This window comes from Ranitomeya variabilis, chromosome 4 (assembly GCF_051348905.1).
Source record: "Ranitomeya variabilis isolate aRanVar5 chromosome 4, aRanVar5.hap1, whole genome shotgun sequence".
NCBI classification, from domain to species: domain Eukaryota; kingdom Metazoa; phylum Chordata; class Amphibia; order Anura; family Dendrobatidae; genus Ranitomeya; species Ranitomeya variabilis.
The window spans coordinates 563,141,122-563,159,908 of record NC_135235.1 but is presented as its reverse complement, the minus strand read 5'-3'; the positions used below and the strand labels follow the sequence as shown (position 1 = coordinate 563,159,908).

Genomic DNA, 18,787 nt, shown 5'->3' with positions numbered 1-18,787 from the left:
CTCAAACTCTCTCATATCCATCTCTCATGCTCTCATATCCATCTCTCAAGCTCTCATATCCATCTCTCGCTCTCTCATGTCCATCTCCACTCTCTCATATCCATCTCCCGAGCTCTCATATCCATAGCTGTATATTTTTGATATCCTCTCTCGATCTCTAATATCCATCTCTAGTTCTCTCTTATAATTTCTCAGTCTATTATATCCATCTCTCTCGCTCATATCCGTCTCTCGCTCTCTCATATTCGTCTCTCGCTCCCTCATATCCTTCTCCCGCTCCTTCATATCCGTCTCTTGCTCTCTCTCATATCTGTCTCTTGCTGCTTCATATCCGTCTCTCGGTCCCTCATATCCATCTCTCACTCTCTCATATCTGTCTTTCACTCCCTCATATCCTTCTCTCGCTATCTCATAACTGTCTCTCGCTCCTTCATATCCGTCTCTCGCTCTCTCATATCTGTCTCTGGCTCTCTCACATCCATCTCCCGCTCTCTCATATCCATCTCTCACGCTGTCATATCCATATCTGTATTATTTGTGATATCCTTCTCTCTCAATCTTTTGTATCCATCATATTTTCTCTCGCTCTCTCATATCCATATCTGTGTATTTGTCATATCCATCTCTCTATGAAATCTTTTTTGTTCTCTCGTATTAATTTCTCTTATTGTATCTCTGTCTCATATCCCTCTCTCTTGTTCTCTCATAATCCTCACTTAAATCTCTTGCTCTAAGTCACATATCCATCTATCTCTCTAATATTCATCTCTCTTGCTGTCTCATATCCATCTCTCACCCTTATTTAGATCTCTCTTGAACTCTCTCATTTCCTCACGCTCTCTAACATCCATTTCTCTCTCTCATATACCCATATGTCCATCTCACGCTCTCTCTATATGTATTTCTTGGTTTTTCTTTGCCGTATCCATCCACTTTATCTACTCAGGGTAGCCACAGACAGAAGAGGGCCCTGTGCGAGAACAGATTATAGGCCCTTTGCAGCCCAATAAGTAAAAGTGGCCCTTAGCTCCTGGGCCTTTGTGCCGCTGCACCAATTTCTCCAGTGGTATGGCCGCCCCTATGTGTGCTGTAACTACCTGCGTCATTTACCCCCCTGTTTTATTATATTGCCATTATACCTCTTATAACATAAATGCCCACCTGCGCTGCCGTCCAGCATGTCCGGGGGTCAGTGACAGGTTGGGGACGACGCATCTCCTTATGTGTAGTGTAACGTAATCACCATATAATGCTGCAGTGAGTCCTGAGCACAATGTTATTAATGATCAGCTCAGACAGGTCTCTGATTACCCCCTATAAATACTGAGCCGCACACATTGATCCGGCAGGTTACTGTGCTGCGCCCTTTATCTCTGCCCGGGATGGACTGTGTTATATAGAGTCCATGCTCCATAGGCCCCATGCTGGGGGCAGGCATGTCTAGCAAAGCCTACAAAGGGCTGGGCCAGCACTGGGGAGGGAGGGCTGGCGAAACCTGACAGTATTATCTGTCCTGCAGCTGCAGGCTGCACAAAGGGAAAACTCCACTAGCAGAATGGAAGGCAAGGCTTGCTACTTGAATAAACCCAAGGTAAATGCATGGCTACATTGTCTCTGCTTCGTGTTCTCGCTCTTACATAGGACTGCAGCCCCAGACCCTAATACTTGTACATAATGCAAACCTAATATCAGTGCAATGTGATACAGGATGTATGAATGAAACAGTCATTACCCCTGATGAGAGTGCACGGACTGTATCACCACCACCGGTTACCCGCATGGTTGCCAATATGGCTAGTGCTGGCCACATGGCAGATCGCACAATGATACAGGAAATATTATTAGCATCTAATATGGATTAATGTGCTGATGAAATAATTGGGCATCGCTCATTAAATTGGTAACCTTTGCAAAGTTATAGCAACTTACAGCAGAATTGTTTAACCATTTCACTATTGGCTTGAGTTAAGGAATTTGGCATGCTGAAGTTGTACATAGGACTAGAGGCACAACTACTTCATCATCTGGAAAGAAGTCTATCGTCTTCTGTTTGTACCGAATTGATGGATGGACGGGGGCCCTGATTTTGGCCCCACTCTGCTCTGGAAGATCAGCAACCATACGGCAACATCTGCAGTGATGAGACATGCATCTGCATGTCTACATCTGCTTGCTTAGGGTATTTTTATATATTGATTGACTTTCTATGATATTGTCCCTTGCCCCTTTTGTGTCATGGATCAGGATTTTACACGGGCAGTAATTATAATTCTTGTGCGGCGCAGTGAAATCTCTCATTAAAAACGCTTAGAAAACGCTTACATTAAGCATCCTATCATTTTTAATGCATTCCGCAATTTTTTTGCACATGTTGCGTTTTTTTCCGTAATAAAAACGCATCCCGGAAAAAAATGCAGCATGTTCATTAATTTTGTGGATTTTTTGCAGATTTGCCGCTATATTATTGCATTGGGAAGCTCCAGGAAAAAAACACGAAAAATCAGCGAAAAAAAAATGCAAAAAAACCCGCAAAAAATACGCTTGCGGATTTCCTGCGAAAGTAGTCCAGATTTGCTCAGGAAAATTCTGCACACTTTCCTGAATGTGGGCACATAGCCTTACAGTGAAATGGAGCAATTTTGAAAAAAAAGTATCTTGTGTAAATTTACCATTACTGGGGATGACTTATATTTGTAAAAAGGATGTAACTCATCAGAGAGGTAACACAATGCTGCCAAGGCACTCATTTACATGTCTGATATTTCCATTTACGAGAACAACGGACCGATTATTCTGATCAGACTTTGATTAGAGTGTGATCCGAATGTCATCAGTTTTTCTTGTATGTGGAGAAATAAAAAATTAAAAAAATAAAAAATTCTCCACCTTCCACAGTTCTGTCAGTCTATGAAAATCACACCACACTAGAATGTCACGGACCCATTAACTTGCATTGCCAAATTTGATCCGACCATCAGGTCTAAATCGGACATGTCTCCTCATTTTTACGCGGACCTCTTGGTCTGCAAAGAATCACGGACATGTGAGTGGCCCCATAGACTGTCACAGGACCAAGTGATATTCTGTGAAAACCACTGATATCAGTCTTACGTGAAAATTAGACATTTGAATCAGCAGTAAGATTAAGTTTAGAGAAGCGCTGAACTTTGTGGGCCAGCAACGTCCATAGATTGCAGATGTGACTTGGCCCGTGTGCTCCTCTGTATATTGGACAGTTGCCGGACCTGCATATTATTTACATGCACTTGTGGAATGTAGCTCATGTGTACTAGTACGTAGGCTAGCATAGGTCCGTGTGTGGTCTGTTCTCTACCAGGATCGCACACGGAACAAAAATACGCTCATCTGAACTTAGCCTTAGGTCTTATACAGATATCCGTGGATCTCATTCCAATCATGGACCACAATACACTGACTGGCCGCGGATTATAATTATTATTTATTTATATAGCACCATTAATTCCTTGGTGCTGTACATGAGAAGGGGTTACATCAAAATACAAATATCACAGTAAACAAAACTATCAATGACAGACTGGTACAGAGGGAAGGGGACCCTGCCCTTGCGGGCTTACATTCTATGTGATAATGGGGAAGAGACAGTAGGTCGGGGGTTGCGGTAGCGCCGATGGTGTTGAGGTGGCCGTGTGATCATTACAGGCTGTAAGCTTTCTTGAAGAGATGGGTTTTCAGGTTCCGTTTGAAGGATCCAAATGTGGTGGATAACCGGACGTGTTGTGGCACAGAATTCCATGACCGCGGATCTCATGACCTGAGCGTGACACCTGATGAATGAGTGTTTTGTTATTTCATCATGTGATCAGCAGCTTCCTTAAGGTACCTTCACACGAAACGACATCGCTAGCGATCCGTGATGTTGCAGCGTCCTGGCTAGCGATATCGTTTCGTTTGACACGCAGCAGCGATCAGGATCCTGCTGTGATGTCGCTGGTCGCTGAATAAAGTCCAGAACTTTATTTGGTCGTCCGATCGCCGTGTATCGTTGTGTTTGAAAGCAAAAGCAACGATACCAGCGATGTTTTACACTGGTAACCAGGGTAAACATCGGGTTACCAAGCGCAGGGCCGCGCTTAGTAACCCGATGTTTACCCTGGTTACCAGTGTAAAAGTAAAAAAAACAAACAGTACATGCTCACCTGCGCGTCCCCCAGCGTCTGCTTCCTGACACTTACTGAGCGCCGGCCCTAAAGTGAAAGTGAAAGCACAGCGGTGACGTCACCGCTGTGCTGTTAGGGCCGGAGCTCAGTCAGTGTCAGGAAGCAGACGCTGGGGGACGCATGTAAGTATGTGCTGTTTGTTTTTTTTACTTTTACGCTGGTAACCAGGGTAAACATCGGGTTACTAAGCGCGGCCCTGCGCTTAGCAACCCGATGTTTACCCTGGTTACCCGGGGACCTCGGCATCGTTGGTCGCTGGAGAGCGGTCTGTGTGACAGCTCCCCAGCGATCAAACAGCGACGCTGCAGCGATCGGCATCGTTGTCGCTATCGCTGCAGCGTCGCTTCGTGTGAAGGTACCTTTACTCTGGCAACTATCGGGAAAAGAAAGCTCCTTGGAATGCTTGTTCCCGATAATTGTCCAATGTAAATGCATCCTCAGAGAGATGAAGGGTAACTGCTCTCTTCCAACCTGAGCGCCCACATTTCTGTGTGCTGAATCTAGTACTGCTTCTTAGTACCTTTAAAATTAATGGGGATGAGTTACTGTACCACACACAACCTATGGAGATAGGATCATCATCCCGTGTGTACAGATTGCACCACAATTTGAAATAAATTTGTGGACCAAATAATGTCAACTAACAAGTAAGTGTAAACTTAGACTAATCAGTCAATATGCTTCAAATGTATCATTCAGCATTTTAACGGTGCCTAATTTGCACTGTCCAAAAGTTAGATGGGTTTAGTAAATGAACTCCGCTGTATTTATATGGCCAGGATTGCCAAGTCTAGTCGGAATGTGGCTGTAAATATGCAAATTTCATACTTGGGGACACACGACCGCTCTCCCAACAGTGCACGATGCATAATCTGTGAGGATTCAGAAGTCTGCAGTCACACTTTTTGCGGCAAAACAGCTCTGACTCATTTAGACATGAATGCCACAAGATCTCAGAACACGTACTAAGTATTTGGCACTAAGACATTAGTAGTAGATCTATTAACTCCTTCCGGTTATGTGACGTACATGTATGTCATATGACAGGTGTGGATGTAAGGAGTGAGCTCAGGAGATCAGCCCTTTCCATACAGTGCAGGAACAGCTCGAACAGCCATGATTGGAGCTACAGGTGCTTCTCACAAAATTAGAATATCATCAAAAAGTTAATTTATTTCCATTCTTCAATACAAAAAGTGAAACTCATATATTATATAGAGTCGTTACAAACAGAGTGATCTATTTCAAGTGTTTATTTCTGTTAATGTTGATGATTATGGCCTACAGCCAATGAAAACCCAAAAATTATTATCACAATAAATAAGAATACTTTATAACACCAGTTTGAAAAATGATTTTAAAATCCGAAATGTTGGCCTACTGATATGTATGTTCAGTAAATGCACTCAATACTTGGTTGGGGCTCATTTTGCATCAATTACTGCATCAATGCGGCATGGCATGGAGGCGATCAGCCTGTGCCACTGCTGAGGTGTTATGGAAGCCCAGGTTGCTTTGATAGCAGCCTTCAGCTCGTCAGTGCAGCGCCCCAGAGTCCTGGTCGTTGCAGTACTGTGGCTCCGCCACTATGGGGAGCTATGGTGCGTCTAATGGCACTGAAGGAGTTCATCTGATCAGGTATCACAGACACCAATACATTTCACAGCTGGGCCTCCGGGGGGAGCTAAGGGTGCTATTCATTAGGCCACTCCCTACCATAGTGGGTAAACTGGGGGTCAGGCAGGAAGTTAGATCAGAAAGCTGACTGGGTTGGAACCAGGCAACACCTTGTGGCAGAGGGTGTTGTGGGGGAAGATACAGTAGGGTCTCTGTCAGGGGTGGGATCCTGACAGAGGCTTGGCAACTTGAACGAACGTAACGGGACCGCGCCTGCTCCGGGTAGCGGCGGTGCCCAAGGAAGGACTAGAAGCGAGATAGATTGTGCTGAGAGAGAAACGAGATCAAGCAAAAGGAGAAATACCAGTAGGGGTCGTGCTGTAAGACCGGAGCAACACCCTACTGAGGCGCACTACCGGTGGCCGGAACGCCGAGGGAGTATCATAACATTCAGCTTCAAGCAATACTCTAAACAGCGGCAGGACAGTCAGTCTAAGGCGGGCTGTCTAACTTAAATCACCTATGCAGTCTTGGGGGGCAACTTGTGGAGAGGGGCGACTCTAGGGTCCCGGAAGAGCTCCGAGCCTACCCGTCATACGGGTGCCGTCCCAACCAGAACAACAGGGAGGGACGGAGGATTAGAAGAACATCATTTAATCGAGTTGTGAGGGAACTTAAGAAACAGACACAACGGTTGTGGGGACTTTCCGTAAGCACAGCAGGGAAGGACCACAACACATAGCGCTAGAAGGAAGGCACCGATTTCCACCTGTGAGGAGAACTCCGGGGGTGCCATTGGACCGGCCGGACTTGCGCAGCCTGGTGAACCGTATTCCGGACTGAGGACCCAGAGATCTTCAGTAAAGAGGTAAAGAGACTGCAACCTGGTGTCCTCGTTATTTACTGCACCGCACCACTACAGCCTTACCCCCATCTACATCATCCACTCCTAGTAATCCCCTGTGCGCCCCACGGCAGGGTCACGGACCGGGGCCTAGCCGCCGTGACAACCCCAGAGCAGAGACTCAGAGGCCCGGTACCGGGTACCCCTCGGCCCTGCGGCAGTGGGGGCGCTACATCTGCATTGTTGGGTCTGGTGTCTCATCTTCCTCTTGAGAATACCGCATAGATTCTCTATGGGGTTAAGGTCAGGTGAGTTTGCTGGCCAATCAAGCACAGTGATACTGTTGTTTTTAAAGCAGGTATTGGTACTTTGGGCAGTGTGGACAGGTGCCAAGTCCTGCTGGGGAATTAAATTTCCATCTCCAAAAAGCTTGTCGGCAGAGGGAAGCATGAAGTGCTCTAAAATTTCCTGGTAGATGGCTGCGCTGACTTTGGTCTTGATAAAACACAGTGGACCTACACCAGCAGATGACATGGCTGCCCAAGCCATCACTGATTGTGGAAACTTCACATTAGACCTCAAGCATCCTGGATTGTCTGTCTCTCCACTCTTCCTCCAGGCCCTGGAACCTTGATTTCCAAATGAAATGCAAAATTTACTTTCCTTGGAGTGGGTCAATGACTGCCTTCTGGACATCTGTCAAGTCAGCAGACTTCCCCATGATTGTGGAACCTACTGAAACAGCCTAAGGGACCTTTTTTTTAAACCAATAAATTTTTATTGAAAGATTGTATATCAAACAACATTTCAAAAAGAAACATCAGGAGGGGGAGAGGAGTAAGGGAGGGGGAGAGAACAAGGAAAGGAGGGCAACAAAAACCCCAGTACATAATACAATAGGACCATAATGTAGACAAAGCAAAACACATAAAATCCACAATAATAGAGTCAGTCATGACGAGCGACAATAGTAGACGCGAGGCCTTGCATAAAACTTTAAACTTTAAATGAAAAACAAAATTTTAAATTAAAATGCTAGATGAGGGCAAGTGCCGACTGAGATATGTGTGTGGAGGAGATCCATGGGTCCCACCACGAAAGAACCCTGGACCTCCGCGATAGATCCTGCGCCATAATCACCTCATAACAGAAATGCAGTTCAATTTTCGCAATCAACTCGGCTCTGGAGGGGAGGGCCGGGGACTTCCAGTACTTTGCAATACATTGTCTGGCGGCCACAAGAACATTAGAGATTACGGGCCGGAGAGAGGAGGGGAGGTCGATGAGAGAAATACCCAGAACCGCAAGCTGCCCACTCAGCAGAAGGGGGAGACACGTCAGCTCAGTAATCAGTGCCTCCACCTCACGCCAAAAAGCCCGAACCCGCGGACATGACCACCAGACATGGGAAGCCGACCCCACAGCACCACAACCCTTCCAACAGAGGGGGGAGGAAGATGGGGAGAACCTCGCCAGACGGGACGGAGTAATATACCAATGTAATTGTATCTTTTTTACCTGTTCCAAGTGGCCAATGCATGAAGAGAACTTAGCGGGATGTATCATTGCAAACCGCCAGTCCTCCAGGGAAGCCTCAAAACCCAACGAGGACTCCCAGGAGGTCATGAATTGAAATTTGTCAGCAACGCCACAGGATAGGAGGGCTTTGTAAATAATGGAAATGCCATGGGACAGTATAGTGGAAGGTCTAAAAAATCTATGGACCAAGTCCTCTGTCAAAGGCGGGGGGGCCCCGAATGAGGGACGAGACTTGAGGAAACTACGGAGTTGGAAGTATTGAAAAAAGTCAGAGGCGGTCAGGGAGAACCTCCCCGAAAGCACCTCAAATGACAGAAGGCCATCTGAGCCGAATAGGTCCGCCACCCGAAGCACCCCGCGCCTCCTCCAAGAGGAGAGAGATATGTGTCCAATGGCATATTCCAGAGCCCTTAGAGAGACATGATCATGCATGAACCCCAGTAGAGAGGGAATGAGCAGCGACCACAGTTTTGTAGCAGTCCTGACAGAGCGGAGACACCTGCCCACAAGGGGAATCCGGAGAAACTGGAGTTCCAAGAGCAATTTTAACGAATTTTGGGGGGCAAAGTGAGATTCGATAAGAAACCAGGGTAGACGTGAACCCCCTTCCCACCATATTTTAAGGGGCTCAAGGATCGCCGCTTTATAATAAGATTGAACCGCCGGGACACCCAGACCTCCCAATGAGTACGGTAAACACATAATCCGACGCTTGACCCTATGCGGTTTCTTGTTCCAAACGAACCTATCAATCAGCGATTGGAAAGCAGAGATAAATTTCGAGGGAATAAAAAGGGGAAGGCAACGGAAGAGGTACATAATTTTAGGTAGAAATAACATTTTCGCAGTTTGAATACGAGCCATCCATGATAGAGTCGCACTCGATAACTGATCCATACCTCTTCTGACCTCTGTAAGGGTTTCCTCACAGTTCGCACGGACTATGTTGTCTAACCTAGTTATCTTGATGCCCAAGTATGTGAATCCCAGGGGGGCCCAAATGAACGCATATTTCGATTGAATCTGGACCTGAAGGGAGGTTGGAAGAAACAAAGGGAAAATAGTGGATTTTGTCAAATTAAGCTTATAATACGAAACCGCTGAAAATTCAGTTAGAATAAAAGTAATGGCGTTCAACGAGGTTAGGGGTGAAGTGCAAGTTAATACTACATCGTCGGCATAAAGACCGATTTTATGTTCCGACCCCCCCACCACAATTCCCTTTATATCCGACGACTGTCTAACTCTCGCGGCCAGGGGTTCCATAACCAAAGCGAAGATAATCGGTGAAAGGGGGCAGCCCTGACGCGTACCATTACGAATAGGGAACGTCCGAGAGCTAAAACCCGCCGAGCGAACCGACGCACAGGGGTTGGAGTACAACGCCATAACAGCTCTAGCAATCTGTCCAGTAAGCCCAAATTTCCCCAAAGTGAGTTCAATATAGTCCCAGTGTACCCTGTCGAACGCTTTTTCAGCATCAAGTGACAGGAATACACTGGGAATGCCCCCCTCCTCCACCACATCCAAAAGGTCTATCAGGCGTCTAGTGCCATCCCTGGTCTGCCTACCCGGGACGAACCCAACTTGATCTGGGTGAACAAGACTAGGGAGAACTGCAAATAGTCTGTTGGCCCAAATCTTGGCATAGATCTTCACATCACAGTTTAGCAGTGCTATCGGGCGGAAATTCCCCGGAGATGTTGGAGGTTTTCCTGGCTTGGGGAGAGTCGCAATGGAAGCCTCCAAACCCTCAGCCCTAATACTACCCGCCGACATCCAACCATTGAAAAGCCGCAGGAGGAAAGGGGAGAGAACAGAAAAGAACTGTGCGTAGTAGAGAAAGGAAAAACCATCTGGTCCAGGAGAGGAACCTTTATTAGCCTCTCTAATAATTTGTGATAGTTCAGACTCAACAATGGGGGAGTTTAGGAATGCGAGCTGCTCCTGGGTAACCGAGGGGAGATTAGCCCCATCCAAGAACGCCAAAATTGACTCCCGCGAAGGCTGGGGAATCCCTAGGTCAGACCCGAGGTCGTAGAGCGAGGAGTAATAGGAGGCAAACTCCTCAGCAATCTGAATCGGGTTCCTCACCTGGGAGCCGTCAGTCCTAAGTAAGAATGGGATCTTAGACTGAGCTTCTCTCTTCCTTACACGTCTGGCCAGGAGAGCGCCCGCTCGGTCCCCCATTGCGTAGAACTTCGCTCTAGATTTCCTCAGGTTCCTCTCAGCTCTATGGAGCAGAAGGTTACGGACATGTATACGGGCCCTAGAAAGGTCAGAAAGAAGGGCTGGGGTAGGAGATAGTTTATGAGCAGACTCCAGACGAGATAAATCCTCCAGAGCCGAGTGTAGGACCGCATTATACTTCCTCTTAGCCCTGGCAGCCAGTTTAATGAAGTGGCCCCTAATTACCGCCTTGTGCGCAAACCAGAGGGTGTCATCCGCTATATCAGGAGTGTCATTGTAGGCGAAAAATTCACCCAGAGCCGCCTCTATGCATTGGGAGTTGGTTTGGTCAGCAAGGAAATGGGCGTTAAGACGCCAATGTCCGGGGGGTCTAATGGCCAGGGGGTCCTTCAGGGTGAGGGACACCGGAGCATGGTCCGACCAAGTAATGCCTCCAATATCTGCTGAAATACAATGAGGGAGAGCCACGTCATTCACCAGCACAAAATCAATCCTGCTATAGGAACCGTGCCTGGGAGACAAAAACGTGTAGTCTCTCTCGCCGCAATGCAGATATCTCCAAATATCATGAAGGTTGAAAGAATTAATTAAGGGCCCCGCTTCACATCTTGAAAGCGAGGAGGCAGAACAGTCCAAATCCTTAGACATTGGGACATTGAAGTCGCCAGCAATCAACTGGTGACCATGTTGGATATCGTGAAGGGTTTGAAAAACCCCCTCCAGGAACCTAAGCTGCCCCACATTAGGGCCGTAGATCGAGGCGATGGTATAGGGTACATTGTTAATGAGACATAACACCACAATAAACCTACCCAGCGGGTCTGCAATGGAACGGACCAATTGAAAGGAATTGGACCTACTAAAGAAAATGGCTACTCCCGCCTTTTTAGTCGGGGCGTTAGCAAAAAACTGGTGCGGATATAAGCCTGAGTGCATTCTCTGGTTGTCACATTCCAGCAAATGCGTTTCCTGAAGGCACAAAATATCATGGCGGGATTTACCTAATTGGCGCCACACAACAGACCTCTTGCCCGGGGAGTTAAGACCATTAACATTAATTGAAAATAGCGAGATACTCATAATGAGAACATAAAAACAATTTGATAAACATCAAATACTGACAATCTGTGAATAAAAGAAAACACAATATGGTCAATGAATTAAAGCATATATGCGAGCAGACCGGGGGGAGGGGGGAAGGGAAAGGGAGGACACAAACAAGACATACAACAAGCAACAAATAAACTAGCGGACTGGAGTCCATTCAGGAAAACCCTGAGTCCAAAAAGGTGAGGATCCAAAAAACAATTCACCTATGGGGCACAAGAAAGCTGTAGAGAACCTCAAAAGAGGACTCAATACAGCAGCAAAACCAAGAAAAAATAAAAAGAGAAAAAAAAAAACCAGAGTACAACCGTGTGGGAAAATAGCCAGGAGCCACAAAAGCCGTGAAATCAGACCTCCTCCCAATCAGGAACAATGCGGGCCCTGGGGCCATTGTTACCTCCAGTCTTGGTAAAGGATGCAGAAACCGGAGAATCAGGAGTCGCGAGTCCCCATTTGGAGAGAGCGGAGGCCGCGTGGGCCGGAATTAAGCAGGTAGTAATCGAACCATCTTTACGGATGAGCAGCTTGGTAGGAAATCCCCAGCGGTACTGGATACCTTTCTCTCTGAGGATGGTGGTGTAGGGACCAAAGGACCTCCGAAGCGCCAAAGTACCTGGGGAGAGATCTGGAAAAACAGCAATGCGCGCGAACTTATCAGGAAGCGCTGGATTTTTCCGTAGAGCCTGTAGAAATTCTTCCTTTATTTCGTAGAAGTGTATTCGTGCTAACACATCTCTTGGGACGGAGGGACCCAGGCCAGACGGTTTAGGGATCCTGTGTATACGATCAATTATGACCTTCTCAGGGGCAAGTTGAGGAAGAGCTGCAGCCACAAATTCCTGCAGGAAGAGTTTCAAATCTCCTGACAAGATAGATTCATCAATGCCCCTGAGTTTGACGTTGTTTCTCCTGGACCTATCTTCCAGATCCAGGGCTTTAGATTGGATTTTAGAAGCCATGGTTTGCAGGGCCTCATGAGCGTCCCAGAGGTCATTGTGTGAAGAGACCAGCTCCGCCATCTTACGCTCCAGACGGTCTGTGCGGTTACCCAGTTCCGCCACTTCCCCTTTAAGCTCAGCCAACATATTGCGCATATCCTCTTGAATGGAAGCTCTGAGGTCTCCAAGAAGGTTTTTGAGGAGAGCAGCAGTCACCGGACCATCAGCCGAATCCGACGCCGCAGCGCCTGAACGCGACGCCTCTCCGCCAGATTTGAACGCTGCAGCGTTGGACTTCGGCGCCGCACCACCCGATTGCGACGCCTGAGCGTTACGTTGCGCAGAGCGGGAAGACCTGGGAGGGGACGGCGCCATCTTGGCTGTCGGCGGGAGCTGCGGGGCAGCGGCAAAGAAATCAGGAATTCTCCTTGAGGGGTCCCGGGCGCCTGCTTTCGCTTTCCCCATGCACTCACCACTGCAGCAGGGATCAGCGGCGATATCGTGGAGGCTAAGAATACAGCAGAGAAGGTAGATAAGTGCCGTTTTAGGGATCCTGGCTGAGGAGCTCCCACTCTGTGCGACCTACTCCATCAGCAGTTAGGCCACGCCCCTCCCTAAGGGACCTTTTTAAATACTTAAGAAGCCTTTGGAGGTGTGTTTTGTTAATTATTCTAATTTAGTGAGATAATTACTTTTGGGTTTTCATTGTCTGTAAGCCATAATCATCAACATTAACAGAAATAAACACTTGAAATAGATAGCAACTTATACGGCCAACTACAATGGTAATACTTAATGAATCAGCAATCTGTACCAATAGTCTAAGGGACTTAAAGACCCATCATCAAGTTAGCATAGTTACACAAGAAAAATGATGATACTAGGTCAAACAAATACCGTATCAAAAAACACTTTATTAGCAATTATCAAAACTAAGACAACAAGTGTAAGAGAGGTGATACAAAAATGGCGACATAAATGGGGACGTTATAAAAATAGCAGGAGGCACGTACTCAGGAGATGCAAGTCAATACTCATACCTAATTGCTCAGCTGATACCCATAGAGTATTATAAAATATAAGAAAAAATAAGAAAAAATAGGAAAATGGTAATTACTGGCAGGGATCTTTGTCTGCGAGCGGAGACCTGAGAAAATGCATACAGACCACAGTCATCTTTAACAATCTTATTCCGCACAGCCCTAAATAATACTGAGTACACATAGAATAAAGGACTAGTGGTGAAGACAGAATCACTAATCAGGCCATGGTCTAAAGTAATCCGCCGTACAAATTACCCACCGCAAAGTAGACTGTCAATCCTGGGGACGCGCCTCCGCCCCCCGGATCGCCTCCGCGTCCCCAGGATTGACAGTCTACTTTGCAATTAGGTATGAGCATCTCCTGAGTACGTGCCTCCTGCTATTTTTATAACGTCCCCATTTATGTCGCCATTTTTGTATCACCTCTCTTACACTTGTTGTCTTCGTTTTAATAATTGCTAATAAAGTGTTTTTTTTATACGGTATTTGTTTGACCTAGTATCATCATTTTTCTTGTGTAACTACACTTTAAATAGGCAGCACGGTGGCTCTGTGGTTAGCACGGCAGCCTTGCAGCGCTGGAGTCCTGGGTTCAAATCCCACCAAGGACAACATCTGCAAGGAGTTTGTATGTTCTCCCCGTGTTTGCGTGGGTTTCCTCCCACGTACTGATAGGGAATTTAGATTGTGAGCCACACTGGGGACAGCGATGATAATGTGTGCAAAAAACTGTAAAGCGCTGCAGAATATGTTAGCGCTAAATAAACATAAAGATTATTATTATTGCTTGAAATATATCACTCTGTTTGTAATGACTCTATATATGAGTTTCACTTTTTGTATTGAAGAACTGAAATAAATTAACTTTTTGATGATATTCTAATTTTGTGAGAAGCACCTGTATGTCTGATTGATGCTGTTGAACCTATTAGATGTCGCTGTCAAGCATTTAAGTGGCACTGGAGAGGTATTCCAGATCCAATCATCATGCTCCCCCACAACGACATTGCAGGGTATCAATGGGTTGTGATGGCGGAAGATTCCTGTGTCAACATTTCTCGCTGTCACCACACATCTCCCAAAAATGCAATAAAAAGCACTCAAAACATCTTCTGTACCAAAAATGGTACCATTGAAACTAACAACTTGTCACACAAAAAAACAAGACCTCACACAGGTCCGAGGATGAAAAAATGGCTTATATGTCTCAGAAAATGATGATGCAAGGGAATTTTTTTTTTTCAGAATATTTTTTATCCTTAATACAACTTGGCAAAGTGTGCTTCTTTGACTGTCCATGTGCAGACAGGGACGGGCAAAGAATACAGCACCACACTGCTTCGCTTTGCTAAGTGTCTCCATTTCACAGGTATTTGCTTACTTGGGATGCAGATATTGGTGTATACCCTGATGGATCAAGGATATGACTACCTTACGCCAGCTGTGCCTCAGTACACTGCCAGACTGAAGCAGCGCATCGGAGGAACGGGGTAAAGTGAATACGGTCACTGATTTATTTTTCTAGATTTTCAGAAACTGTGGGGATATCATACTGCGTTGGAGGCTCTGTGGGGAAATCACACTGAGTGTGGAGCTGTGTGGAGACATCATACTGCATGGGGGGGGCTGTATGGGAACATGATACTGTATGGGGGGCTGTTTGAGGACATTATATTGTTTGGGGGGCTGTGTGGGGACATTATACTGTGTGGAAGGCTGTGTGGGGACATCATACTCTATGGGAACATCATACTGTTTGTGGGGACATCATACCTTTTGAGGGGCTATGTGGGGACATCAAACTCTGTGGGCGCATCATATTGTCTTGGGAGCTGTTGATCAAACTACAAGGGCTGATAAAACAGGAGCACTATAACTTACTGATTTATATTAACTTTCTAAGGCCGGGGTTACACGAGCGATGATTCTCTCATGCGGGAGAATCGGATCGATTATCTAAACGACACACGGCTCAAACTCGTATCCAAGTTTGAGCCAAGTGCTAGTTTACTGTGATCCAATTCTCTTGGATGAGAGATTCATTTCACATTTGTAATCACACGCTGTAATGTCTGTATACTTCTCCCCACTTTCCCTCTGCCCAGGAGCTGTGGTATGATCAGACCATGTCCAGGCACAATCAGACACGGCCATTACACAGTACACAGCAGGGACACATTTATAAGATTATCTCAGCACAGGAACATGTAATTTAAACACATCCAATTGTGGAAATTATTATTAGTCATTAGATCTATTGATTAAAATGAACTTTTGCTGCTGGGAAAACCCTTTATTTACTCCATCGTCTGTGTACACATAATTGGATGACATCAGAGTGCGGTGTTATGTTTCACAAGCGCCCATAGACTTGAATGGATGCACGTGGTCTGATTTGCTGAGCCACTTGCAGCATGCTGTGGTTTTTTCTCATGCTGGTTCAGCATGAGAAAAAAAGATCTGCGTGGCCCCATAGTATAACATTGGGCCAAATGCTAAACGATAAAGCATCGTATAGCACTTGTTCGAGTAATATGCTCATGTGAGCGAGCCCTAAAAAGCAGTAAATTACAGTATATGGTTTTCATTAGTTGGTCCTAATGATAAGAATACAAGTTACAGGAAGCTCTATCATAACAAGTATTAGCAGTAGCAGCTAGTCACAAACTTAATTGTGCTCAATGCTGAGTCATAATAATTAATATACACTCACTGGCCACTTTATTAGGTACACCTGTCCAACTTCTTGTTAACACTTAATTTCTAATCAGCCAATCACATGGCGGCAACTCAGTGCATTTAGGCATGTAGACATGGTCAAGACAATCTCCTGCAGTTCAAACCGAGCATCAGTATGGGGAAGAAAGGTGATTTGAGTGCCTTTGAACGTGGCATGGTTGTTGGTGCCAGAAGGGCTGGTCTGAGTATTTCAGAAACTGCTGATCTACTGGGATTTTCACGCACAACCATCTCTAGGGTTTACTGAGAATGGTCCGAAAAAGAAAAAAAATCCAGTGAGCGGCAGTTCTGTGGGCGGAAATGCCTTGTTGATGCCAGAGGTCAGAGGATAATGGGCAGACTGGTTCGAGCTGATAGAAAGGCAACAGTGACTCAAATTGCCACCCGTTACAACCAAGGTAGGCCTAAGAGCATCTCTGAACGCACAGTGCGTCGAACTTTGAGGCAGATGGGCTACAGCAGCAGAAGACCACACCGGGTACCACTCCTTTCAGCTAAGAACAGGAAACTGAGGCTACAATTTGTACAAGCTCATCGAAATTGGACAGTAGAAGATTGGAAAAACGTTGCTTGGTCTGATGAGTCTCGATTTCTGCTGCGACATTCGGATGGTAGGGTCAGAATTTGGCGTAAACAACATGAAAGCATGGATCCATCCTGCCTTGTATGGAGCATCTTTGGGATGTGCAGCCGACAAATCTGCGGCAACTGTGTGATGCCATCATGTCAATATGGACCAAAATCTCTGAGGAATGCTTCCAGCACCTTGTTGAATCTATGCCACGAAGAATTGAGGCAGTTCTGAAGGCAAAAGGGGGTCCAACCCGTTACTAGCATGGTGTACCTAATAAAGTGGCCGGTGAGTGTACATCACTAATAATGAGCAGAATTAAGTTTGTACCACTTGTTCGTCCCTCCACAACATTCACCGGATCTCATGTGGCCTAATTGCCCGTCCCTCTTTGTAAAACATAAAAACTGTACAAGTTTGGTATCGCTGTAATCGTACTTATCTGTAGAATCATATTACCAGGTCATTTTTTACCACAAAATCAATGACTTAAAAACAAAACCCAAAAAATCAATGGCAGATTTTCTATTATTTTTTTTACCTTACCATCACCGCAACTACAACTCAACTTCAGCTACAACTACAATACATTGTGAAAATAAAAACAAGCCCTTGACTCTTTGAAGAAGGAGAGTACAAAACAAAAGTGAAAAAATGAATATTGGCCCTGGTGGGAAGGAGTTAAATGTAACCTTTTAGGATTTTTCACTACCAATCAACAAGTAATAACTGTTGCTGTGAAGGGTTGTACTTGGTCTGCTTCAGTATTCAGGTTTGTGATATGTGTCAAAGTGAGTGCCAGGACCTAAGGTCTCCTGGCAAAACATTGTCCAGAGTATCCAACTGCCTCTGCCAGCTTGTTACGTTCCCAGAGCTCATCTTGGTGCCATCACTCTCCCACGTTAGTGACGCACGCAACCATCCATCTGCATTAAAAAAAATGATCATCAGACGATTGCAGGTGGTTTTAATGGTGTACAGGTGTCAACAAGGGGCCTCTGACTGGTCCCAGGCTATCCCGGAGGTAACTTTTTCAGCAATTTGCCCTACAGTAGCTTTTCTGTGGAGTCAGTACAGATGGGCCATTACTAGATGTAGGTTAACCAGTCTCTGATTAACCAGTTGTCCTTTCTTGCATCACTTTTGGTGGGCACTACCCACTGAATGCCAGGAACAACCCACAAGACCTGCCATTTGGAGATACCCTGACCCAATGATCTAGCCATCAAAATCTGGTCCATGCTTTTTTCCTCACACTTTTTTTTCCTGCTGTGTCTTCATCTGCTGCCTATTATATCCATCAATAACAGGTGCCATTGTGTGGGGATAATCTATGTGATTCACTTCACCAGTCAGTGGTTGTAATGGTGTAACTGACTGACGTATAATGGCTTATCGCATTTCTGGAATACACCCAAGAATTAACTGAATGCAAAATGTTACGTAACATATGTACATTCATTCTAGATGTAAAGAAGGTTTCATCATCAGACAGGTATTCTCTACTGTACGAGCAGTGAGATTATGAAACTTTTTCCCACGCAAAGTCGTAATTGTCAATGCATTGACAAAACTCAGGGAGGGCCTGGATGCCTTTCTTGAAAAATATAATATTACAGGTTATGGTTACCAGATTGTACAATGGGATGTTCATCCAAGGAACTTGTCTGGGCGATTTATGAATCTTAAGTAATGATTGAGGGCGAATATTTATAGGGAGTCTGTCAGCCAAACTGACAGCATACACTAAGAATATAGCCCTTATAAAATGTTCATATTAGTGTGCTGTTCTCTGCCTCCATTTCATATGCTTATTTTGATGCCTCCCTCACTGGTTATTGACAGTGCTAAATTGCCAAATGATTTACTGTTTTTTTATGAAGTTTATAACTCATATTCTCCTGTTATTCAGCCCTTGTATCTTGATCAATAGCTCCCCCATACAGCATGATGTAGAGATGTATGTGTAGACACTGGGCCTTGGGCTCCTAACTTTGCCG

At 45.6% G+C, this 18,787-nt stretch overlaps 1 protein-coding gene across 1 annotated transcript in view; it reads left to right on the top strand.

The window, feature by feature from the left end:
• The first annotated feature begins 1,490 nt into the window (after positions 1-1,490).
• ADA (adenosine deaminase) overlaps positions 1,491-18,787 on the top strand; it is a 111,406-nt gene continuing 94,109 nt past the window's right edge. The window contains exon 1 of the mRNA XM_077252796.1: positions 1,491-1,591. Within this exon, the coding sequence (XP_077108911.1) occupies positions 1,556-1,591 (36 nt within the window). The 5' untranslated portion in view covers positions 1,491-1,555. The remainder of the gene's footprint in view (positions 1,592-18,787) is intronic.